This window comes from Oreochromis aureus, linkage group 7 (genome assembly GCF_013358895.1).
Source record: "Oreochromis aureus strain Israel breed Guangdong linkage group 7, ZZ_aureus, whole genome shotgun sequence".
Lineage (NCBI taxonomy): Eukaryota > Metazoa > Chordata > Actinopteri > Cichliformes > Cichlidae > Oreochromis > Oreochromis aureus.
Window position 1 is genome coordinate 52,300,788 of NC_052948.1, and position 25,371 is coordinate 52,326,158.

At 39.3% G+C, this 25,371-nt stretch overlaps 1 protein-coding gene across 3 annotated transcripts in view; it reads left to right on the forward strand.

The window, feature by feature from the left end:
- The window catches only part of erbin (erbb2 interacting protein), a 47,495-nt gene that overhangs the window by 13,635 nt on the left and 8,489 nt on the right, over positions 1–25,371 (forward strand). For 2 of the 3 annotated variants that reach the window (XM_031727272.2, XM_031727274.2), the window contains exons 2-19: positions 8,455–8,649; positions 8,847–8,964; positions 12,431–12,509; positions 12,646–12,735; positions 13,515–13,571; positions 15,381–15,444; positions 15,675–15,749; positions 16,446–16,590; positions 18,300–18,372; positions 20,152–20,281; positions 20,364–20,479; positions 21,141–21,210; positions 22,624–22,723; positions 24,002–24,123; positions 24,386–24,559; positions 24,698–24,880; positions 24,968–25,085; positions 25,160–25,343. In XM_031727272.2, the coding sequence (XP_031583132.1) occupies positions 8,464–8,649; positions 8,847–8,964; positions 12,431–12,509; positions 12,646–12,735; positions 13,515–13,571; positions 15,381–15,444; positions 15,675–15,749; positions 16,446–16,590; positions 18,300–18,372; positions 20,152–20,281; positions 20,364–20,479; positions 21,141–21,210; positions 22,624–22,723; positions 24,002–24,123; positions 24,386–24,559; positions 24,698–24,880; positions 24,968–25,085; positions 25,160–25,343 (2,084 nt within the window). In that variant the 5' untranslated portion in view covers positions 8,455–8,463. The remainder of the gene's footprint in view (positions 1–8,454; positions 8,650–8,846; positions 8,965–12,430; positions 12,510–12,645; positions 12,736–13,514; positions 13,572–15,380; positions 15,445–15,674; positions 15,750–16,445; positions 16,591–18,299; positions 18,373–20,151; positions 20,282–20,363; positions 20,480–21,140; positions 21,211–22,623; positions 22,724–24,001; positions 24,124–24,385; positions 24,560–24,697; positions 24,881–24,967; positions 25,086–25,159; positions 25,344–25,371) is intronic. The other variant, XM_031727273.2, reaches the window with a different exon arrangement.

Here is a 25,371-nt window from a genome sequence, read left to right on the forward strand (position 1 = left end):
ATCAGTATTTCCTCTGTGCAAAGGATCCCAAAGGTTCATATTTAGCTGGATATCATATTTAATTAAGTACTTACCGGCAGACAGGATGTTGGAGCAGGCAGCTATTTATAACCATAAGGATTATCTTCACATGCAAATGCATTGATCTTTGTAAGAGTTTTCACATGCTGTGCACAGGAAAGAATTACCTCTGTTGTCCAGTTTGGATTGTGCTATATTTATGTAGCCATTTAGGCAAAACCTTTAAGCAGGTCAGCGGTGGACCTTTTTATCTTGCAGCTCTTTGCTAATCTCATTCTGGTCTTAAAATTGAGTAGCTGTTGCTGATTTGTGATACAGCCACATCATAAATGATCCTGTAATTGTTTTCAACAGAGTTATAGGCTCCTGTAGAGCAAACATTAAAGGAGAGAGGATCTAGAAAGTGCTTCTTCTCATTCTGGTTTCTTTGCTTGGGGTTAGACCTCTCAGACATTATGTGCATTGTAAAAATGGGGTATCAAGTAATAACTGGGGATACAAAAATAATAAGTAAAAAAAAAAACAACAATTACAAGCAATGTAGATGGAGTGTCATGCAGGTGATGTTCAAGAATAAGCTGTATTCAACTAATTTTTTTTACTTTATTACATTTGTGTACTAGTATACAGCTGTGACTCAGAAATAGACTTTGTTCTCATTTTAACAGTAGCAGTTACCTGCAGTTAAAACACTTTGTAGTTTTAGTCTACCTATTGTGTTAGACAAGTCTGCTGTAGAACTTTTGCAAATGGCGCTCACTAGGAAATCTTGCTCTCTGTGGGCTGTTAATGTAAATGTTTCTTTTGCGTGTATTGCGTATACGGTGAAATAGAAACCTGACGTCAATTAACGACTGTGGTGAACCCATCTCACAGGATACCCATGTTGTTGCACATCTCAGCAGAAATGTTGTCAGTCTTTATGTTGCCAGGAAGTGGCTTCCAAAGACACAACAAGGTAGTTCATAAAAGGTTGTGGCTTTTGTACTGATTTTGCAACTTGCATAATTAACTCAAGAATTGTTAGATTGTAATGTAATGTCCTTATTTTGAACTTGTTAAAATAATACAACTACAACAACACGAAAAAACAAACAAAAATACACATTTAAAAAAAAAGACTTGTGATGTTAGCTACTCAATTGAAAGCTGCTTATCATTCAGATGCTCTATCCGGGGTTGTCGTTGTTGATCTGCTGATACATAGCCACATCATGTTTCATCTTGTACTCGGTCAGAGCAGAATTACAGTCCTCTGTAGAGGACACTTTTAAAGGGGAGATGGTGTAAAAGAGTGTTTCATTTTCTCTTTTAATCTCATTAAAGATTCAGCTTATATCTGAAAACACATTTTCAAATTCCAGTCATACCATCTCTTTTCATTCATTTATTCATAACCCTTGTGTTCTTCATCTGCCCACGCCTAATTGATGCCACACCTTCCAATTCTTTCAGTTGCGCAGTTAAGCCATATCTTAAGACTGTATGACATCACCTGATGAGTGTCCCCAAAAAAATGGGCGAGTAAACAACAAAGTTGTTTGGCAAAAACACCATGCATGAAACTTCAAGATGTCTTCAGCTTTATACTAAACTACACTGAATATCTTCTCAGGGACAGTAAGATTTTAGGACTTGTCATTGTTTAATTCTAAAGCATCTTCATACAATTTGTTTATTGTTATAAATGTTTAAAGATTTGGAAGCGCAATAATCATGATTATGGCATGTCAAACAACCTGCTAATGCAGTGAAACCATACCTGGGCCTAAAAACACAAAATCGAAAACTTTCAGTCATGGATTGGCCTCCCAAGAGCCCAAACATCAACAGTATGGAAGCAAAGTGGGATAATCTCAGCAGAACAAAAACAAGCTGACATCTGAGAGAATAGAGGGGGGAAAACCCTATTCCTGAAGACAACTTAAAGATAGACAGCAAAGCTGTGTAAGAGAGTTAAATAAAGGTGGTCATACCAAACTTTCAACATTGTTAGAATTGTTGTTGAAACACACGTTTCAAAAAGTCACTGCACCTTTTTCCATTTTCCTAGCAAAATATAATGAAATGAGGGAGGACGAGAAACACTACTTGACATTATACCATTTAAAGAAAAAAAGCAAATTGTAGGCCAAAAGTGTTAGTAGCTTACACAGAGGTAAGTTTCTGAACATGCTTCTCCTCTGTGAGACTTAAATCAACACACAGGGCACTAAATAAGGATGAAGCTTGAAGGGATTTGCCATCCCAGAATGACACCTATTAAAATCAACTTAAATGCTTTCTGAGTAAATATCCTAGTGAGCTTAGCTGGGGTGGAGGCATATAGCTGTGTAACATAGTATCTGGGAGGATTGCATATTTAAACATAGTGTGTTGTTAGTCAATGGTGCCAAATTGTTGGGATGGTTGCAGCAGATAACGGCCTGAGTATGTGCAGATTTCTTTCCCGCTGCAGTTATTACGTGTATTTAAGTTCTTTAGTTTTTTTGAGCAGTTTTTGTCGTTTACTGTAAGCATGTTGTTTAACAACTGATTCACAGCTAAGTGTTCCTATAGTGTTTTTGTTCTAGAGCTTCAGCATGTTTAGCAGTGATAATGGACTGTTTTGTTTTACATTTCCAAAGCCTTCCATAAACGTTTTCTAATTTTGATGAGTTTGTGTAAGGCGCATGCAAGTGTTGAGATTGATGTGATTCTTGTTAGTATGAGTGTATTCTGTCAGAGCCAATCTGTTTAGAGGAGAAAATTGGGAAGATGTTGTAAAAGCTCTTTGTTGGAGATCAGGTTGCACAGCCTCATTTCACCAGAAATTCAAAGAAAACAATCACGGTTTTGTTTTCAGTAGTCACGCAAGACCACTGAGACCTAAGATCGCTGGTGAGAACCAAAAGCAAAGAGGGAGCAAAACTGGAAGTTCAGGTTCCACTTAGCTGCTACAGATACTGTCAACAGGCTTGCCTTTCTACCTGTCTCAGCTGTATTTCTAGTCTGTTGTTGTTTTGTGATTGAAAAAACTACACTTTTTCTTGGATTAAGAATATGTGGGGTAGAAAAAACTTGACTGTGCGTCTTAGTCAGCAGCTTGATTTTTGTTGTCTTAACTCAAAATCTCTCTGCATTATTGACAAGCAACACTTCTCCTGTTGTGCCTGCTGGATTTAAATGTAATGTTGTTAATGAGGTGTCCTGAGGAAAGGAAATCTCAAGGGACTTTATTGTGATGTTTCTTCAGTAAAGAACACAGTTTTACTGTACCAACTTTACTCTCAACTGTACTTCATACTATGAGTTCATTGTAATTTCAAATTTAACAAAGGTTTGGGGGTTACAGAATTAAAATTGAAAGGAGTCTTGCTAGATCTTAGATCAAGTTTGACAATGTTTTACAACAATTGTGAACTAAAAATTTGTCTTTGATGGTGTTATAAATATCAATATTAGTGATCATCTTGTCTATGTGTCTATATTTATACAAGCATTAGGTCATGGCTACAAATCTGAGTAGTCTACATTTAGTCTGCAGATGTAGAAATGTTTTAAGTGTGGTTTGAATACTGAAGTTGAATTACAACTGTCTCGTGCTAGTATGTGCTTGTTCATGTTGAAATATACTTGGATTGTAGTTCTTTTAAAGGTTGTGCAACTTGACATTTGAGAAAATAAGCATTGTGTAAATCTCACAACTTGCGTTCTGCACTTTGTTTGTATAGGATTCAGTTTTAAAAGGAGTTAAAGCTGCATTTTGGAAAGAAATCTATAAATGACTAGCACTCCTCCCCAAATTAAGGAAGTGACTTTTTCCCTTTCCTCTTCCATCACAGTGAGAAGCAGTTCAAGTGTATCCCATGGGGTCTGCAGGTCATTATGTGCCTCTTTTCCTCACTGCTGCATTGTTTCTGTCGCCATAATTTCTAATGTAAAATTTCAGCAGTGGCTCAGAAATCATGTAACAGTTCCCTGCAATCTGGATCAAAAGCTCCTTTCATAAGGCAAGAGCTATCCCATACTAATCACATTCTGCCATATCAACCAGGCGAGTACTATTAATAACACAAGCCGCTTGCTGCCATCAAACGCTATACTTGCATTTCAATTTAACTCACGACACTTACACAGACAAAGATGCACACGAAGGTGCATCAACAATACCTGCTATTGTTGATCTCCTATTGTTGTTTAATTTCTCCAGAAACTCCAACTAAGGGCTTTAAAAGCTCAAAAAGCATGGCTTCACTTAAAGGAAAAGAAAGAAAATAAACTTTTTTGGAAAATATAAAATGATGAGGAATGGTCAGAGTGAAAGTTAAAAGTTAGTAAGTGAATTATAAGTCATAAATGCTTTATTTTCTAATTATGTTTTTAATAGAATATCTAAGTGCAGGTGCACAACCTCTGTTTTAGCTGCTATTATGCTCGTGTTCCTGTAGGCGTGGCGCTTCCGTGATTGGTCAGCCCTAGGTTGTTTCCCACAGACGTGTATTGAGTGAGGTGTGCTGAGTAACGAAGTAGTGAAGTTGACTCATTGAGTCTTGAGCATCAGCATCTTTGGTTATGATAATGATTTCAAATGTCCATCATCAAATCATTTTTCTTAGGAAACTTGTGAGAGTGTTCTTGTTGTTTCCCTGTGAAAAGAAGCCAGTAGTACTGTGTACTAGCTGAGCTGTGAAGACTGTTTCCTAATCTTAGAGTGTGATGTACTTGTCAGTCTATTTCTCTTTTTATTCCTGTTAAAGCTAGTTAAGCTTTTCTGTGAAGGCAGTATTACATACAGTCGATGACGTTCAGCTTTCTGGCAGTGTTTTGCAGAATAGCCTCTGTCACAACAGGAACAGTCTGAATTTCAGAATAAACTCATCAGATGTTTTGCTTTTTCATTTTCAACACTACAGTGTTATTTTAAAATTAAGTTAAGGATTAGATTAATGGTCACGATCCTTAAGCAGTGATTCAAAGACAGTTTTCGGGCGGACTGGCAGATAATGTAGCTGCGATTCAAAGTGTGAAATGAGCTGCTCAGTTTGTAAAATGTGTACGTATGCTAATTTGACAGAGGATAAGAAATTGACAGAGCATGCCATGGAGATGAGAAAAGTTAGTCACCAAAACAAAGACAGAAGGAGCACAAATTACTACAGTGTGGGTACTATAGCTGAGCTTAACTGCTGGTTACCTCAGAGTGTATAAATCTTTTCTGTGGAAAGGATTTGATGGGGAATTACCCCAATTATTTTCATTTGGGACTTATTAGTCACAAAAGCAAACTACTACAGGATAAACTAGAAGTTGGCCATTGACTACTTGTTGGCCACAGTGGAAGACCTTGGTGAGCTTTTAGAGAATTCACACAGATATTTCTGGCATGAAATGGATGGTAGAAACTGAAAATCTGCCATTTTCACAGTTTCATTGTACTAACAGTTCTCTTGCATAGAACTTTTTCTGTATTTTATTAGTGAGACGCGTTCCACATACGCAGTTAATAAGTGAGCTCAGCTGTGTGTTTTGTGAATGACTTTTTATGTCTGAGAGCTGCTTCTACAATTCACTGTAGTATCTATAGCAACACCACTGACCCGGGAGGCACTTAAGTTACAGGGAGAGGGTTGTGACAGGGAAGTGGGGTTTTTTTGGCTCTGAGTGGGAGAACTAAGTGGGATTCTGTGACTGGCTTGCCCTCTAGATTGTTTCATTTACTGTTACACAGAAAGTGTGCCTGCAAAGTCACATGCTGACTATTCACACACACCCACACAGTTTGAAAATCTATGAACAAATATAGCTAGTGGGTTTTTTTCATTTTTTGTCTTTCTTTTTTTTTTTACTTTTTAACCTTTTTCCGTCCCATCAGCCTAAGCACTTACTAGCACGATGGTTCAAGTAAATACTTTGCCGAAATAAGTAGGCTAAGAAAGAAAATGTCAGTCAGCCAAGAGCTTAACATGTCTGGAAATCTCCGTTGCATGTCTTGAATTTTCTTAGTTAAGAAGTCAAAAGCTCCTGATCGACTGAAGTTGGGTGAGTGTGGTCAGTCATCAGTCCCGTAACATGTAGGTCAGTGGATGAGCCTATCTGTGTTGTAGACAGTACGGTTCTCATTAGTCTGCTGCTTTCCAGATTACTCTTTGGGCCAGCCAGCCCTGCAGTGCAGCATATCTTGTCCATTTCTGTCCATCTTCACGTTGAAGCAGCGCACCACCTTGAATAATGGTGTTATTAAAAACTGTTTTTATGTGGCAGTACAGCTCTTCGGCTCTGATAACTAACACTCTGGATGCATAAAAAAAATTGGTTTTGTTTAAGATACAAAACAAAGTTTTTCAGGTGTGTCGTCATAAATTTAAATATGGTAAATACCGGTATTAAGTAAAAAGTCTCACTGATTGCCTGACCTTTTTGTTTGTTTTTTGCATACCTTATATTAACTCATAATTACTACACCTTCTCTGTTAATCCATGCTGCATTCCCTCCTCCCTATCTGACCACTCCGCATAGCATGCGTCATACATATGTTTAGTTCTTCTTGCTTGGGTTGAATGGAGCCAGGCCCTCTGTCGTCTCCTTTGCTGATGGCCCAGATTACTCTAAGTACTTATACATGAGCTGGCTTCTTCCATAGAGAAGATTGTGTGGGAGGCTGACAGCCTTTTACATGTGCATACTTCATGTGAGTGTGGGTGAGTGCATACATGCAGCCATTATTAATGAGTGGGAAATGGAAGAATAGCTCACTGGTTCTGCATTGGGACAACTTTGGACTGAATTGTCACAAAAGCTGTGGCAAACAAGTAGATCATACTGCCGTCTCTACTACTTTGCACTCTCTAGAAAAAGAGGTCTGTCTTTTCTTTTTATTGGCCTAATATCACCCCTAAAATAAGTATCCTGTTGCTGTTTGTAGCAAAGTCTAACTGAAATACTCGCTCTCACCCACATATAGTCTGCAAAGAAAATTTAAAGGCTACCACACTTCGGCGGCTCTGTCAGCCAGACAAGATACAGAGTGAATGAAGTATTCTGAGATGATTTTCTATGGCAATACTCAGATTAAGACAAGGGAGAGGGAAAGTCGCATTCTCTGCATGGTCCAAACAAAGCCCCTGTTGACCAAAGTCACATTCCATAGTGTGTACTGTACTTTGATGAAAAACTGTGTAGATTTGATCTATAGAAAACATGCATATAAATTTCAGCATACTTCCCAGCAGCGCTTAACAACACCCCTCCTATCCACCTTTTAATCTGTTCATCCACATTGAGAGCGGAAAAGATTTTCTGGCTTATCGATATCAGTTTATTTTGCTGTAGAGAGCTTTGCATGAAACCAGTCAAGGACAAGGATTTCCAAAGTAATGGCTGACTCATGGCTTACTTTTTTTAATTTATATCCTCCACTTCATTGAACAGCGTCACATTTGGCATATTTATGGAAAGTTAGATGTGAAAATTGGCTTTTCCCGAATGGTAAACAGAAAGAGTCCCTCTTTTTTTCAGGATATTTACTGAAGACCTAAAATAAAAGTTATTTTTGTTCAGTAAAAATCTGTGTGGATTGATTCACTGGCAGTGATTATGTGCAGTGTATGCAAATTTGAGGAAAAAATTGGCAGCCCACTCCCTTGGAAGAAATAATAGTATTGAGTGTGCATGATGCAGCTTGCCAACTGCTTTGAGAGTTCCGTCTGCAAAAGTGCCTGGAGAGCCATTACACATCAGACAGTGTACTGTGCTTTGGGACAGATTTTGGGCTGCATTATTATTTTTAAGCGTAATTCTCTAATAAGTATTTCCATTTAAATTCCAGTGTTTGTTTGCCTTGTCCATTGTGACAGTTTTACCCTCCTCCTCAGATGTGGTGATGGGATTTACAGAGTAGCAAGAGACAGCCTCCTACAGCTTTCCGGGGAGGTTAAATTTATCTCACATCGCAGACTAAAGTACAACGACCAAAAGTAAACATAGCCGGCAGCCCCGTGGCTATTGAAAGAAACAGAATTGTAAATCAACTGGGTACTACTTCCTCCTACTTCTGTGCTTTATCAGAAACTGTGAGAAACAATAATGACTAATAATCATTTTGGATTTAAATGTGAGAACCCAGGTTGACATATGTTGAAATTTCCCTTTAATGATGATCTGAGTGATTTGTGGAAGTCGCACCAGAAGCTAAACATGACTTTTGTTTCACATCCATTTTTCTAATCTATTTAAGTCTTGATTGTTACACTACGGGCTGATGCTGCTTTTTCGTTGTGTCATACAGATTAAATTGATTGATGATTTTAATCATTTCCATTTCATTAAAGTTGATCAAATGTCAACATCCTTGTGTTACACAGGAAGGGAAGTGTGAAAGTAGCATTGGTCACCAGTCTGCCTCCTTATCATCTTAGTATCCTTCTTCATCTCTCTCCATTTTCCCTCCACAGTGCCTCAGGATGTCCAAGCGGAGCCTGTTTGTTCGTCTGGTACCATGCCGCTGCTTGCGGGGCGAGGAGGAGATCGTAACATCGCTGGACTACTCCCACTGCAGCCTGGAGACTGTTCCTAAGGAGATCTTTAACTTTGAGAAGACCCTGCAAGAACTCTACCTCGATGCCAACCAGATCGAGGAGCTGCCTAAAGTAAGGCATGCATTGTGATGTATAGAAACCTTCAGTGTGTGTGCATCTTTGTTGCTAGGAGTCTTTGAGGGATACAGTTGAACTTTATTAAAAGTCAGGACATTTGTACATTTCTCATGAGACTGTATAGGTGAACCACAAGTTAAACCACACGGTGTTTATATTTTCTTTCCTCCCCCCCCTCCTCATTCTACAAGCAACTGTTTAACTGCCAGTTACTCAACCGACTGAGCATGCCAGATAACGACCTGACAGTGTTGCCAGCAGCGATCGCAAACCTCATCAATCTCAGGGAGCTTGATGTCAGCAAAAACAGTAAGCAGGATGATTCCTTTTTAGAACCTTTTTCCTTTAAAGCCTGAAAACTTTCCTTTGAAATTTCAAACGTCGAAACTGTCTTAGTTGTCTTTTTGTTGTAATGACGACAAGAAAATATATGAACGCACTAATACCTTGTTTAGATTTGCTTTTTCAAAGCTGAGGCGAGGTGAAATGCCACAGCATGTTTAATTTGCTGTGTTTACGTCACAACATGACTCAAAAAAACTGATCAATAGAAGAAGTGGACAAGCCCAGACCTGCAAGCGGCTAGAAACTCTCAAGTGAAATGGAAAAAACTGAAAGAGCAATATGAAGCTTCTTTGAGCTGGTTCTCTCTCTCTCTCTCTCTCTCTCTCACTCACACACACACACACACACACACACACACACACACACACACTGTAACAAAATATCTACAGGGTGAATTGTCAACTGTTTTGTAGAGTCGGAAGCAGCGGCATTTGTCAAAGTTTAACGTTTACTGCTTTGATATTAAACATTTGCACTGTTGAACATGACAGGGCTTTGTACTTGAAGTCCTTTAAATGTTGCCTGTTTGATGAAAGCTTTCCACAGACACACTTGGTGCTCTTCTAGGGTGACATTTAGAACAAAAAACAGATGCAGAACAAAGTGTGTGAGGCTGTGCACCGAATCAGTCAGATGACTCTGCTGTTTAAATCATTTCTGCCCTTTTTTAAAAAAAACAAAAACCCAAAACGTATATTCAGTTTTTTATATCAAATACATCTGCAATAAATTGACAGTTTTAGCCTCCATATCACAATCATTATTTGTAAAGTAGACTTTTGTAAATTGAAAGAAAACCAGTACCATGCAGTAGAAAAATTCAAAAGTCTGATATTAAACAAGGACAAATGAACAACAAAAAAAACTGACAGTTTTTAAAAAACAAAATGGATGACTTCCAGTTTTAATTCAAAGAATGTAACAAAAATATTGCATTAATTGTCCGTTCACTTTCTACATTTATCCATTGACGCGGGGCTGGAGCCTATCCCAGCTGTCATAGGGTGAGAGGTGGGGTACGACAGATTGACAACCCTGGACAGGTTGTCAAGCTGTCGCCCAATTAACACAGAGAGACAGACGGCCACCCACACTCGTGTGAGTGAGCTGCATGGTGGTGTTAGCACTATTGCCTCACAACCAGAAGGTCCTGAGTTCTAAACCAGTCTGTGTGGAGTTTACATGTCCATGACTCCCTGCATGTGTGCGGGTTCTCTCTGGGTACCAGCTTCCTCCAGCGGTTCAAAGACATGAATAGAGTTGGGCTAATTGGTGTTTCAAAACTGACCACAAGATGTGATTTAGACTTCTGTGGGGAATCCTTGAAGTGTCTACAATGTAACCTAGTAAGTGGCAGACATTGTTGCCAGTATTTATGCTTGGGCTGGACAATTATATTTTTTCCCTCCTGGGACTCTTTGTTGCGGTCGGGTTTTGTGGGGCAAACATATTTGTCCTTCTTGTTTTTCCATTTCTTAGTACATTCACTCATATCCATTCTGATACGTTCAGCAGTCTGTCTCTAGGAATTTGCTGATGTTTCTAAGTTCTTACATTGGCGTTCTGATTTTTTTCACTTATATTGAGGCAATGGTCATCATTCGATCCCTAATAAATTCAAAAACTGCCACGAAAAAGTAGTCAGAAATGCACTGCAGTAATCAGTTGTTGTGTAGTTATATTTCTAGTTAGAATGTAGCAGAGGTTATGATATAGCTGTGGCACAGATTCCCCACCGAAACATAAATCCCCAGCAAGTGTGAATGTAAGTGAAAATTGCATTAACTGGCTGGTAAGTACACCCACTTTTACACAGTCTCTTCATTACTTGCAGCTCAGAAGTAGTTGGACATTTGAACAGTAAGCTGCTCCATCAGCAGGTGTGGTTCCTGATTGTTTTCTCATTGTTTAAAATAAATCTGGAGCTGACTCTGGGGTTTGACTTTGCATTTGGTAGCTATTCATATGAACTCTAAACTAGACCAAGGTGTGGTCAGTGTAAGTCAAGTGTGGGAACAGAAAGGCCAATTTGAAAGGAAAACAAAAGACCGCCCAGTTCTGGTATACTCAGTTATCTGGACTAATACATTTGTACCAGAAAGATGTTAAGAGGAAAAAAAACCATATACATAGGCAAGGATAAGCTCATACTACATCCTCTTTCAAAATGACATGGCATGTATGTTTGCCAGAGGAACTGGTTCACGAGCGTTTCTAGATGAAGTGACTGTTGAAGCAACAGGATGAATTTTTAAAACGTATAGCTCACACTGTGCTGAAAAGCTGCAAGACTAAAAGGCTGGTGCTTTACAGTGCAGATGGATAATGACTCAAACCCCAAAAGTGACCCACGGGTTTTTTAAGGCAATGAAAGGGAATGTTCTTAAATGGCAGAGTCACTCACATGACCTCAGCTGAGTTAAGATGCTTTTTAGTGAAAGCAAAGCTGAAAGCAGAGAGACTCACAAACAAGCAGCAAAAGCCTGGCAGAGCATCTCGAGGGAGGAAATGCAGCATTTAATGATGTCTGTGGAAAGGATTGCTACGGATTCCCATTTAAGTAATAATCATTATATTTATAATAATGCTAGTTTGTCCAATTACTTTGGCCTGTGTAAAAGGCGGGACTGTAAATTGTTAAAGCTCAATGCAAAAAATTCATTTGCATCTTGACTGCTTCATTTTAAATCCATGGGTGTTGTACAGATCCAAAATTAGGGAAAATAGGCTGAGTGTCCATACGCTTCTCTACCTGACTCCATAAAGAAGTTTGCACAGTTGGCAAAACCCTTTCAGGAACAGAGAGGTTAAAAAGGTAGTTGGGCAATAAACGAGTGCAAAAGCAGCCTTGTTTAAACAGACATTAAAGGATGTAGTGGCATTTTCATGAACCGGAGCTTCATGTCCCGTGTTTACATTAAATGGAGCTTATCCTTCCACACAATGCACTTTAGCCTAAGTGTTGTGAACATAAAAGAAAGTAGGTGGAAATAAACCGTGAGACTTAGACACAATGCTCACCTTGCTGTGAAGGTTTGGTGAGAAGTTGCAGACTTCAAAATAGAAGATCACTCACCTTCTATTTTTGTTTTTGCTCTTTGTTTCCTGCTCTTTTATTATGTAACCGCATGCAGTTCTGCACTTTTCTTCTCTCTTTTTAGTGAAGACAAAAAATAAGGGCGAAGAAAGGTGCAGAGCTGCTCTTATTATACCACGATCACACACTGTTCAGTCAGAGAAGCTTTCTGGTTGTTTGTTTGTGTTAAATAAGATGTCTTTCATTATGTTTTATCTTTTTTTCATTTGACAGGAGTTATTCATTTTGTGCCAGCAGTAACAAAGCAGCTGAGATACACTGAGCAGATGTAGCTTTGTAGTCGTACTCCTGCCCTGCTGATGATAATTTTTGATGACTTCTGTTTCTCTCCAGGCATCCAGGACTTTCCAGAGAACATCAAGAACTGCAAAGGCCTAGCAATTGTAGAAGCCAGTGTGAATCCCATATCCAAGTGAGTTCGGCTTTCCCTCACCTAACACATTTTAGTTTAATGTTCCCTACTAAGTTTGGGTTCCTAGTAAACCTAGAGGTTTACGAGGCTGCTTGTGTGTTCTCATTCGCGTTCTTGTGTTTGCAATTGTTGTCAGGCTCCCTGAAGGCTTCACTCAGCTTCTGAGTCTGACGCAGCTCTACCTGAACGATGCATTTCTGGAGTTCCTACCAGCCAGCTTCGGCAGGTCGGTTTTTTCTCTGGTTTGTCACACGCTGTACTTGATGGAGTCATGATACTGACATTTGAATTTTCTAAATGCAATCAAGTCAAGTCATTAACACACCGCAGAAATGCAACACAAAATGATGCTAGCTCGATAAGATCACCAAGTTGAAGTGATTTTGTTTCATACTGTGGGCTACACTTGTGCTGTGTGGCACCAGGACCAAGTACTACTTATGTCATGTCAACAGCACAAAAGTGATGCAGTGAGCATTCACAGAACTATTTGTCTGTTTATCTCTCAGGCCTGGCTTACCATTAATTCTTTAACATTTACATTTAAGTCATACTGAAGAAACACACATTACGCTTTAAAAAATGATCACTTTATTTAAAATGATCATATTGTTCTCTTTTTTTTTTCCAAGATCTTATTTAACATTTATACTTTTCCATATATAGTTAGGCTACACAGATTGTTTCATCAAGTCACCATGATTATTAATCACTTTCATTACTTGCACTTTAAACAAAAGTTGGTGTTGAACCTTCTGAATGCAGAAAACATGTGATGTGATCTGGTGCTGATTCCATCTTTATATTTCTTCCTTTTAGTACTAGTTCTATACAAGAGAAGATTACATCAGACTTTTTTGCTGTCATGTAACTGCACATCATAGCTGCTTAGTGAAAGATAAGCCGGCTGAGAAAATCGTGGCCGCTAAGCTTCAAAAGCCATTTCACATAATATCCCTTTGGGGAAAATCAACTAATTATGACAATGATTTTTCCTGCTTGCAGGTTGACTAAGCTACAAATCCTGGAGCTGAGGGAGAACCAGTTAAAGATGTTGCCAAAGTAAGTGGTTTTTATTTAGCAAACTTTCCAAATGTGAAATATACAGAATGTTCATTTTAATTAAAAATAATAATAATGATAATAAAGGCACAGAGTCGCTCTGAAATTCAGTCGCTTTATGAACCGTGACAAGATTTTTTTTTTTTTAATTTTTTTTAAATCCCTACTTCCTCATTGTCCTCTTCCTCTTGCACCCCCTGCAATGTCTGTCCTTTATCCTTTTTTTTAATCATAGACTCTTTCTCTAAACCTCTAACTGTAGTATTAAATTCCACTGTGTTACATAAGAGTCCCCTTTACTTGGCCACTTGCGCTGACAGGTTTTATAATCCTCTACTGAGACAGTGGTGAAGGTCTTTTTGCTATTTGAGAAGTGTGCTGTGAGACTGAATGTCCCACAGATATTAGAGAAAGCTCCAGGTGATTTTGGGGGGAAGTTACCGTCTCCCTGGTTTCTCTGTAATTTCTGTCACACTTCACTAGCTTTACCATCTTACCAACCTTAATGATACTTGCCTTTTTTTTTCCCCTTCCCCCCTCTGAGTTTCCTTTTATAATCTCCCCTTTGTTTTTTATTTTTTTTTGCATTTATATTTCACTGACTGATGTTCCAGCCGGTGTATAAAGTGCAGCGCAGTACAGTCAGTGCCACAGCTCAGAGCGGATCCCTTTTTTCTGGCTGTGTTTATGTGACAGAGGCCAGACCTGTTAAAGTCTGGAGGCCTGACAAAGAAAGGGACTAATGATCGGGAGCGTTGCCAGAGCAACACACAAGCATTTCAGAGATGTAAACAATGTGTGCAAAGGGGTGCAATAGAAGTCTTCTCAGGGCTTTCATGTAGAAGCTGCTGCCTCTATTCTCCATCTCTCTCCTCTGGTGCACAGACACACACTGAGCACATGCATAAACCAAGTGTTTTAAAGAAGGCTCCTGTGTTCCTCGCTCAGGGTCATAAGCCCTTTAGTGCTGTTTTTTTTAACTGGTGAACTCACTTTCTAGATTAGCCAAAACGGCTCATTCTCACCCTGTTTTAGCCGTTTGGTTTGGCGTGTGTTTTTTTTGGGGGGGGGGAGGGAGGGACTGTTCATTCCTTGGTATCATCTCTGTCCCACAAGTACATTTCCACTTGCTTTAGGGTTGGGATTATACTTTTTAATCAACTTTTATATTATATGGAAGTTGGAATGCCCACATTGTGAAATTGACAGTCAATTGAAATTTTTTATTTTTATTTTGCTTTTGTTTGTGCATGCGCGCGTCTGTGTACGTGCTACGTTTTTGTTTTTTGCTGCTGGCAGTAAAGGACAAATGTCCTCAAAGGTGTCTTGTTATTCGATCTGTGAGGAAAGAGTAGTTCTTAATCACTGATAAGCCTCTATGAAAATATTTTCTCTCCAGTTGTCTGTTGTGCTGTGATCAGTTAAATGTGATCAGCAGTGTTGTAAGCAGTGAAGTAGCCCTGCGTGTTTACAATGTAGGGGAGAATGTGAGCCTGTGGCCTGAATGTGAGAGAAAATTTGGAGCAAGGCTTAGGGCTAGCATACGTCACATTTTCCATTATTTAGAGCATATTTCTATCACGCCTAAGCTCTAAAAGGTATTTATTTCCACATAAAATTATTCAGTGACAGGAGCGAAGGCGGAGCATGTGTGCTTTCCAAATCGAACAGCATGAAAGCTGAGTGACAGTGGCATAGAGGAGGAATTTTCTGATGGCTGTTTTTTTTTTTTTTTTTCTTTAATATGTAAACCATGAAATTCATGTGTTTTTGTTTTGTTTTTTATGTTTCCTTCTTGTGTGTCTGCAGAAGCATGCAGAAGCTCACACAGCTGGAGAGGTTGGACCTGGGGAGTAATGAGTTCACTGAAGTGGTGAGTGTCTTTCAGTCAGTCTGTCGGTGCTCGGGGCTCTCACCTCCTCCTTCCTTAATCTGTTCCCTGTCCTATTTTTGTTTTTTAAGCACACATGTAGAAAGTTTTCTTTTCCTTACACTCTGAACCATCATTTATACATGATAATGTCATTGTTAATTAGGTGATTCATTTTTTATTTTTTTTTAGCTTGCTCACAACTACGTGCTTTCTCTTTTTTACATGTGCAGCCTGAGGTGGTGGAGCAGCTGACTGGACTCAAGGAGCTGTGGATGGATGGAAACAAACTGACCTTTTTACCTGGGGTATCATATACACTCATATTCCCGTTCAGTGACTGCTGCGTCTTAACATGTCATCTTGAGATTATTTCCCTTGATTCTCTCCCAACCCCCCAAAACTGTGTGTCTGCTTAAGTCTTCATCAAAAAGAGCTGCAGTCAGTTTACATCAGACTTTGAGCTCTCTGAAACCAGCAGAGAGGGCTGCGCTTTGAACGCGATTCTATCGTAGGATGAACTCGCACAGTTTGTCCTCAACAATAAAATGCATAGTTTTGGGTTTGCATATGTCCCCCAGAAAAAAATCAGCTATGAAAGAATTCTTATGTCAGTGTGTTGATAGTCAGGATTTGTTAAATGAGGTTCTTCTTTCATCCAAATGACCAGCTTGTTTGTAAGTGGGTCATAATTAAAGCATTAGTTCTGCTGCCAGCATTTCAGTAGCATCAGCTGTAATCACAATCTGGCCTTTTATAAGCCATGACGTCTATGGAGTATGAAACAAACCATTAAGTGTTACTGTTCTGCTAATAAAATGAGTGTTTTCAACCTAAAATAAGTGTGATATTGTCTCCCACTGTGGGATTATATCATGTCTGCATATATGTCTGCAGAAAATGTTAGTTAACTGCTTGTTTGTGATCATTTTAATTTACTGCCGCAGTCTGCATCTGATACTGCTGCATAAATTAAGGGTGACTTTTTATTTTATTTTGTCCAGATGTTGGGGACACTAAAACAACTGGTGTATCTCGACGTGTCGAAGAACAACTTGGAGATGGTGGATGAACAAATCTGCGGCTGTGAGAATCTACAGGACCTCCTGCTTTCCAACAATGCTCTCACACAGCTGCCAGGCTCCATCGGTAAAGATCTGTCACACACACACACACACACACACACACACACACACACACACACACACACACACACACCGTATTAGAAGATCTGTTATGAAACACCTTAACTCTCTTTTAGCTGTTGCCAGCTTTTAAATCTTTCCAAGCCCTTCATCAGTGAAAAAGGCTCTTTTGTCTCTTTCTATGTCTCTTTTAGCACTTGTAGTGCGAGCCGACGGGACAGTACTACCACAAGACTTTATTTTTCTGTGTCATTTTCTCTAATAGAAACTGATCTATATATAATTGCAACAGAGCATGAAACTGATGTGGTGCATAATAACCTTTTACTTATTTTTCAGTATTCAGTTTTATTTTTGGTTTTAGACAAAACCAAATTATGCTAACAATATAAAACTGTAGTGAAGTAAACAGTGAGATACTCCTAACATATTAATGTGATGTCATTAACAGAAGAAATACAATCATTCAAATATTTCTACAGCTCAGGATTGCTTTTACCCAGCCCTTATTAATCTCTAATGAATTAGGTTCCAATTACTCATGTATTCAAAATCATGTCACGGGTATGAAACATTTAGCAATACCAATGCAGCTTACTCATTTATGATTCACTGCGTCTTTTTGTTCTATTTTTCTTTATGGACAAACAGAAATAAAACACCATATTCAATTTGGGTTACATTTGTGACAAGTTGTTAAGTGACCAGTAAAAATAAATAAATTGCAAAAAAATTAAGACTTGTGTATATAGAAACTGATATTTAATATTATACATATTAAGAATCAAGTTATTTGTTTAAAAAAAACAACTCCACAGGTTTTAAACCAATGTAATTGGCTCACGTAGGTAAATATGTTTTAAACATAAAGTTAATGATTTTATTTTACAGAACTTTTGAGTACAATAATGTAGACTGGAGATTGGATGTTCTGGGCAAGCTTAAAAAAGCAACCTGAATCAGCAGTTATATTTTCATCCAACCATGAGGGGCAGGGTTGAAAGAAGATATAACTCAGCATTAAGGCCTCTGTCGCACAGACCTAGAGACCAGCTAGCAACCATCTGGAAAATGTATGCGCCAGTTGGTGGAGGTTGCTGCCAATTGCTATGAAACATTTATTTATATAGCAGCAAATCATAACAACATTCACCTCAAGGTTCTTTATAAAGATAAAGACCCTACAATAATAGGGAGAAACCCCAACAGTCAGATCACCCCCTATAAGCAAGTAGTTGGCGACAGTAGGAAGGAAAATCTCCCAAACAGGACGTGTCAGTGGCAGTGATGGTGCCCCATTAACCCTCAGCAGTGCAGAGCCCGACAACTTCTCTCTGCGACTGGGTGACAGACAGATGACAATTGTGTTGGCTACTTTTTTCCCTTTTTCAAATGTTAATTTTGACAAATAGGTGCCTATTTTTCAAAATGAATTGTAAAGCTACATTTATAATATTTATTGATAGTCATTATTTTGAATGGCATACTTCCTCCCATCCTTTTTGCAAAAAACAAAAATAAACAGACTAATAAAATCCTTTAAATTCATGCACACACTGCTGTTGAAATCACGGTTGATGATGACTGCTATAGCCATTACTGTATTGACAGTATGAATGAATCTAATTAACTGGTGTGTAATGGATCTTCCTCTTTGTTGCATACCAGCAAGTGATAGTCAATAACTGATCTGAGCTTTTTTTTTTTTTTAAGGCACCCTGAAGAAACTGACTGCACTGAAAGTGGATGAAAATCAGCTGATGTACCTGCCAGATTCCATTGGAGGGTGAGCACCACAGCGATAGATTTGATAACAGCAGAGTAAACCCTGAGCTCAGTGGATTATTGTGCCGTTTTTTTTATATCTGGAATCCATTGATCTCATAAAACGTCTTTCTGGAAAAACGAGATATCCCCATTAAACAGAATGCGTCCCCCTGCCCAGTTTGTTTTGGTCTCGTGCTGATGATTGGGAGCTTAGTAATGGCTATGGCTCTAAAGAGTGGTTATGAATGTCATATCTTTGAGTCTGCCATAGCGATTTAAGGACACAGTTTGCTTCAATGTGGAAGGGCTGCTGGTAAACACTAGTCACATGACCCTCATAGGCAGTAATGATATGAAATCCTGTGTTACTATTCAGAGGTTTTTCTGTCTAAGGTAGACAGGTAAACCCTGCAGTCGCCGGCTGATGAGTACCGAGCCAGGTCCACACGCTGATCCTCTTTCTACTCTGAATCATTGACACACAGTTCACAAAGATTAGTTTCCATTTAATCCATGCTTTTATTTTTTAATCCGTCCCCTCCAACATCCATGAGAAAGACAAATCTACATTAACTGATAAAAACAATTGTATCTGTGCAGTTTTTTATTACTGTTTTTAAACACCCTCAATTACCCCTTATGTTAGAATATGCCGCCTTATGTACTTTGACTTAGATTATGTGACAAAGCCTATGGTTTAGCTTAATCCCATGCAAGGGTTTTAGTTTAAGCAAGCTCATTTCCACCCCGTTTATATGTAGCTGGTTTTTGTTTTACTTCACCACTTTTACACCGGGGTTGTTTTGTTTCCCTGGTGTATTTTTAGTAGAGTTTCACGGTACTGTAGCATATGAGCTTTCCAGAGGTCAGGCTGCTTTGCATTAATATGAAACCCAGCATGCATTTACATTTTTCATTCTGCAAAATTCTGCTTAAATGATGTCCCATGAAATATTTGAGATTTGCATTTGCATCAGTCTATTTGTTTTTCACCGTCACTGTAAAGTACGCTGTACACCTCTTATTTTATTAGTTAACTGTTCATTATATCATAGTCTCTGTGAAGGATTTAAAGAAATTGGAATGCACTGATCGTTGTAAGCAATGAAACAGACGCATGTTAGTATGCTTAACAAAAAGAGCTACCTAAATGTGGCAGCAGCGCTGCGTTCAGTTTCTTCAGCCTGTGTTTGAACCCCAGCAGCTGCCATCTGAAAGTATAGAACAATCTGAAAATAGAACAGTTGTTCCAAGTGAATCTTGTGCTAACATCCTAGACATTACCTGGCTGTCTGCTTAACATCCTTCAGCCATCCTGAGCTTTCTAGTAAGTAGTAGCTTGCTTAGCTACAAATTTGAACATTATTATTGAAGCCCTGTCCACTGAAATAAGTTCACCACGTCACACACAGTCTAATCCCAGATTGCACGCATTGATATAATTTACATAAATTAGATCAACACATTTACTGTATTTAATAAATAGATCTCAAGTTATTCGTGTGTGTGTGTGTGTGTGTGTGTGTGTGTGTGTGTGTGTGTGTGTGTGTGTGTGTGTGTGTGGACATAACCCGATAGTAGATCGTTCTGTGATGTCCAATCAGCGATGAGCAAAAAAGAAATTAAATAAAAAATGTATTGGTGTTCTCCATTGCAGCAGTATGTTCAGTATTTCTTTGTTTGTAAGTGTCTGACTGCTGGTGGTCACTTCTTGCCACTTTAATGGCAGTTTTTTTGCAGTTAAAGTGCATTTTTGGCAACTGCATGATTCACATCCTCCCGTGTCTCTCTGCATCAGGCTGACATGCATTGACGAGCTGGACTGCAGTTTCAATGAGATTGAAGCGTTGCCAGCCACCATTGGCCAGTGTGTCAATATGCGCACCTTTGCTGCAGATCACAACTTCCTTGCCCAACTTCCACCCGAGGTGAGTGTGCGAATCAGCTTGGAGATTTTAATCCGTGTGTTCACTGTCTGCAGTGAGAGTCATTGGTGTGCTCGCTTCACAGATGGGCAACTGGAAGAGGGCAACTGTGCTGTTTCTACATTCCAACAAGCTGGAGTCTTTGCCTGAGGAGATGGGCGACATGCAGAAGCTCAAAGTCATCAACCTCAGCAACAACAAGTGAGCCTTCTCTACTTGTTGTATTTTTGTTTTTTTTTATTTTTTTAGAACCTCTGGCCTGATTTTAAATATTATCAAAATCTAAATCCGAACATGAAATTGCTTTATTCTTCTTTTTTTTGTTGTGCATCAAATCTATTTACAATTATTTACTTTGTTCAGACTAAACAAGATGTTAACTATGAAATCTACACATTTTGATCCAGATTGTATCAGAATTACACAACATATCTGACAGTCATTAGATTAGTTGATAAAATTAAATGATATAAAATCAATTATATGTACTTCAAATCCAGGACATTTTAAAACCAGTGATTCCTTCACTTTGAAAAGCTACCAGTTAATAAAAGCAATCAAATGTCTTGTCTCATGCTTATTTTCAAATGTGGGGTTTGAAATTGCACCTGCTGATTACAGCATCGTGATGAAGGCTTATTAGAATGAAAAAAGGTAAGGTCTTGACTGTTTCCTTTTTTTAAGGAAAAAGGGAAATTTTTCAGGTTTATCTTTTCTTGTCAGCCTGCTTAGATCAAATTTGCCTGACACAATGAATTAAATTGCCTTTTTTTTTTACTCGGCCAGGAAAGCATGTAATTAGTTTTTAGCTTTTTGGTGACCGAGTTTTGTTTTGTTTTTTTTGTTTTTTGTTCTACTTCAGGTTGAAGAATCTTCCGTACAGTTTCACCAAACTGACTGAGCTGACTGCAATGTGGCTGTCTGAAAATCAGGTAAGACTGCACAAGTATTATGCATAAAACAATAAGGCCTCTGGGTTCAGAGGTGTCACATGAGGACAGCAATAGCAGTAGCGTCTGTGACTCGCACTAAAAATTCAGCTGTAAATCAAGAAGCCTTCTAGGTAGCTCGCAGGAAGGTACCACTTCCAGGACATCTGAGCTAATGCAGGTCAGATGACCAATCTTTAAAATGTGGAAACAGAGTAGAGGTTTCTGGCATAAGTTCATTTACGGCCAAAGAGGTTGAAGCGCAAGTAACACTTGTATTATAAAGAACCTCTGTATTGCTTGATCAACACGTTTGGTAAGGGTCATTCTGTATTTCAGATCTAAAAGGATCCTAATGAGCCCCCTTTACTTAATTGTTATTTGAGTGGCAATCTAGACAAGAAACCTTGACCACTGAATGTGTAAATCTGAATGACAGGGAGGCCATTTTTAAGATGAGACTGCAGCAGCCAGAAGGAATTAAAGTGGTGTTCAAAATTACCAGGCAAGTTGAGGTGCATGAAATTTGGACTTCTTAACGGAAGACAGAGGAAATGTCTGGTCGGCTCACATGAGAGCAAAAGGCTTATAATCCCAATTTGTCACAGCAGGGTGACTTTGTAGGGTAAAGGAATACTTGACCTGGTCATATGAAGCCTAGAAGAAGATTGTCAGTATACAGAGGCAACGAAAGGATGGAGAACACTCTGTGGGACACTGTGGATTCAGTGTGTTGGCTTTTGTTCAGCTTATTTCCAAATTACAGTCTGACTCTGACTGCATTCTCAAATCAATTATTCATGCCTTTTTCCCTCTCCTGGCTAGACTGTCCCAAGGTTCTCTTTGGGTGCCTTAACAAATTGTCCCCAGGAAACTGCAGCTGTTTGACAATGCTGCAGAAAGAAGATGTAGAGTCATCCACACAGCATCCATCACTGCTGTCCTGCTCTTATATAAACTGTCTGATTTGTAATGAATAAAATCTCTAAAATTTTATGGTCATTACATCTTTCCACAATCACTTTGCTACCTAAATAACTCCTAACAAGGACACTGCGAAGACAGGCAATCTGCAACAGCTACATCAACACTAAGACACATGGATGCAGTTGGACAGGTGCAACAATGCAGACGGGGGCCTAAGGCAAGCTTAGAGCAGCCTCATCAACGAATGGATGACAGGAAGAGGCACCCAGATGTGTTAAAGTAATGTCAAGGCACATTAGAAGTGAAGAAAGTCGGCGTGAAATAGCTGTGCAGAATTCGGGGAAGACGGGTTGAATTTATCATGGCTCCATCTTGTGATGTGTTATTTTCCCCTGCGGTTAAGTGTTCTCTACCATATTTACGTTTTTCATGTCCCATGAACTGCTGATTACACATGGCACACTCAACCCCATATTTTGTCTCACACAGTCAAAACCCCTGATCCCACTCCAGAAAGAAGAAGATCCAGAGACTCAGAAAACAGTGCTGACCAACTACATGTTCCCCCAGCAAATTCGGATTGAGGAATGTGAGTAACTGCTCTTTGTTTGATATACATTTCCAAGCTGTAAGTGGCAGACTATCAAACACTTCACTCACTCACTTGGTTTTCAGCATCAGCACTGACATATACCCCAAATTCTCATGGTGTTAAGAAGACTACATTATGTTACCCTCACAAAGTTTGATGACCTACAAGGATCCCTAAATGCATATTTTATAAAAGATCTTGTTATCTGAGACTGAAGCAGGGGAAACACTAGCCTTCGTCTTCTTGTCAAGCACCTGTTTGTTTGGTTTCCTTTTACAGCAGACAGCTCACACTGACAGTGTTGTATCTTTACTTTAGAGTAATTAGTGGTTCATGGTCTGCGTGCTTGAGCTACTGAAATGGTCACGAGTCTTTTTTGAGATGTCGGGGATTTCTGTGACAGCCTGAACAGTTACGGCCCTGTGGTGGCTTTAAACCTTCTGCCGTGTTTATTAGTTAGGGCTCGTTTCCGATCAAGCCTTTTCTTTTGCTTGGAAGCTGGAAGTATTCACAGCCTGACTGCAGTTAACATGTTTTACAACTTGTTGATATGGAGAGTACACAGCAGGTGACTCAACGGGTTCACTGTGACTTCACGCTGTGGGGTGTTGTCAAGTGAGCTACAGTTGTGTATGTAATCTTTTGAGCTGATGTTGTCAGAGAATTAGTCAAATGGGATCTCGTATCAGAAAATTCTACTACACACCTTCATACTTAGTCTCTCTATTGCTAAATCGAGAGCAGTAAGCTTTTTACAACAGGAAAACCACACTGATTGACACCTTCACAAATATTTCACAGCGTCTAATTGTCTGCTTGCTTCATTTTAGACAGTTCGTACAGGAGTTATGGTGAAACAGAGAGACTGAGTTGAATCTTTCATGTTTTTTTTCTTCATTACCAATTAACCACAAATTTGCTTCTTTGTGTTTACGGTGGAGTATTTATACCAAAGATTAGTACATAGTAGCAAAATATTCTCTTGGAATTTTTTGGATGCCATCACAGAAAAGGAATTTATTGCAACATCAGTTCCAGGGTTTAACAGCACTGTTTGGTTCTCTTGGAGTTTTTTGGGTTAACTCCCGATTTTCAAGTTCCTCCACAGCTCCCTTCAGTTTATTGGCATTCCTCGTGTTTCCTTTGCGCCATCTTGTGGTCAGATTTATTACATGACAGATTTAGGTTGAATTAAAAAGTCCTAATTTGGGTGGGGAAAAAATTCAAAAAACTAATTTTGATTCACTGCCTGGCATTTTTATTTTTTCCCCACAGACATTCCAAACTCTGACTCTGAGAGCTTTAATCCAACTCTGTGGGAGGAGCAACGCAAGCACCGAGCTCAGGTGGCCTTCGAATGTGACGAGGACAAAGATGAGAGAGAAACGCCCCCGAGGGTTAGTGCTGCACATTTGTTTCTGCTTATATAATTGGAAAAGGAAAAACAACAGTGGTGACACAAATTACCGCAGCAGCAGGGGCTTTTTTGGACACAAATCTTCACTTTGTTTCCTCCTCTGCGGGCATGGGGTCTTATAAAATGGGATGTAATTTCAGCTTAACCCTGTCATCTCTAGCATGAAAGCAGTCTTATTTATTTCAGCATGTTACCATTTTTGGTCAGCTTTAATTTTAAACTGTGTATTCAAACTGTTTTAGGAGGGAAACCTGAAGCGCTACCCTACACCATACCCAGACGAGCTGAAGAACATGGTAAAAACAGCCCAGTCAGTGGCTCACAGGATCAAGGAGGATGAGTCAAGTGATGAGTCCAGCAAAGAAGCTAAACCCGTTGAGAGAAACCACATTGGAGTGCAAGATGTCGGGGTAAAGGTCAGTGAAGGGCTCCACTTGGAAAGAAACCAGCCTCTTTCATTTCTGGTGTCTTGTTGTTGGATTCATTTAAATTCCCTTTTAACCTCTCCATAAGATTTTAATGCATAACTAATCACCTGGACTGTTTTTGTGCAGGTGATTGAAGCCCCCTGTCCCAATGGTGTAGCGTCAAACATGGAGGCCCAAGTGTCTGCCGACGTGTGTGCCCAAAATCCCTCTGCACCCGAAGCAAAGGACACTTCTGAGTCTTACAGCTCCCAGAAAATCCCCCTCAAGTCTTCAGAGGACTCAATGATGAACCACGAGGACACACTAGAGGTAGTCCAAATAATTCAGTACTTCAGATTTTTAGGACTTCTCACAGTTACACAAACAAGAAGTACAAAGTGCTGTCTGTGTCTTTAGGATTCTGAGGAGCTGTCAGATGAGGAAGACGAGATGAAGATTGCAGAGCTCAGACCCCCTCTTATTGAGATTTCCATCAACCAGCCTAAAGTAGTGACTTTAAGTAAGGATAAAAAAGGTAACTATAAAGGATCTAAAGTGAATATTGAAATGTCTGGATGCAGAACACTGACAGTAATTTCTGATTAACAGATGATGGGAAAGATGCAGACTCTTTGCTGGATGACACTGTGGCTAACAGCAACCAGAACAACAGTAACTGCTCATCTCCATCACGCATGTCAGACTCTGTGTCTCTGACCACAGACAGCAGCCAGGACAACTCTTTGTGCACACCTGAGAGAGAAGCAAAGATGCCTTTCCTACCAAAAAGCCGGTTAGTGCTATTCCGTATGGTAATATAC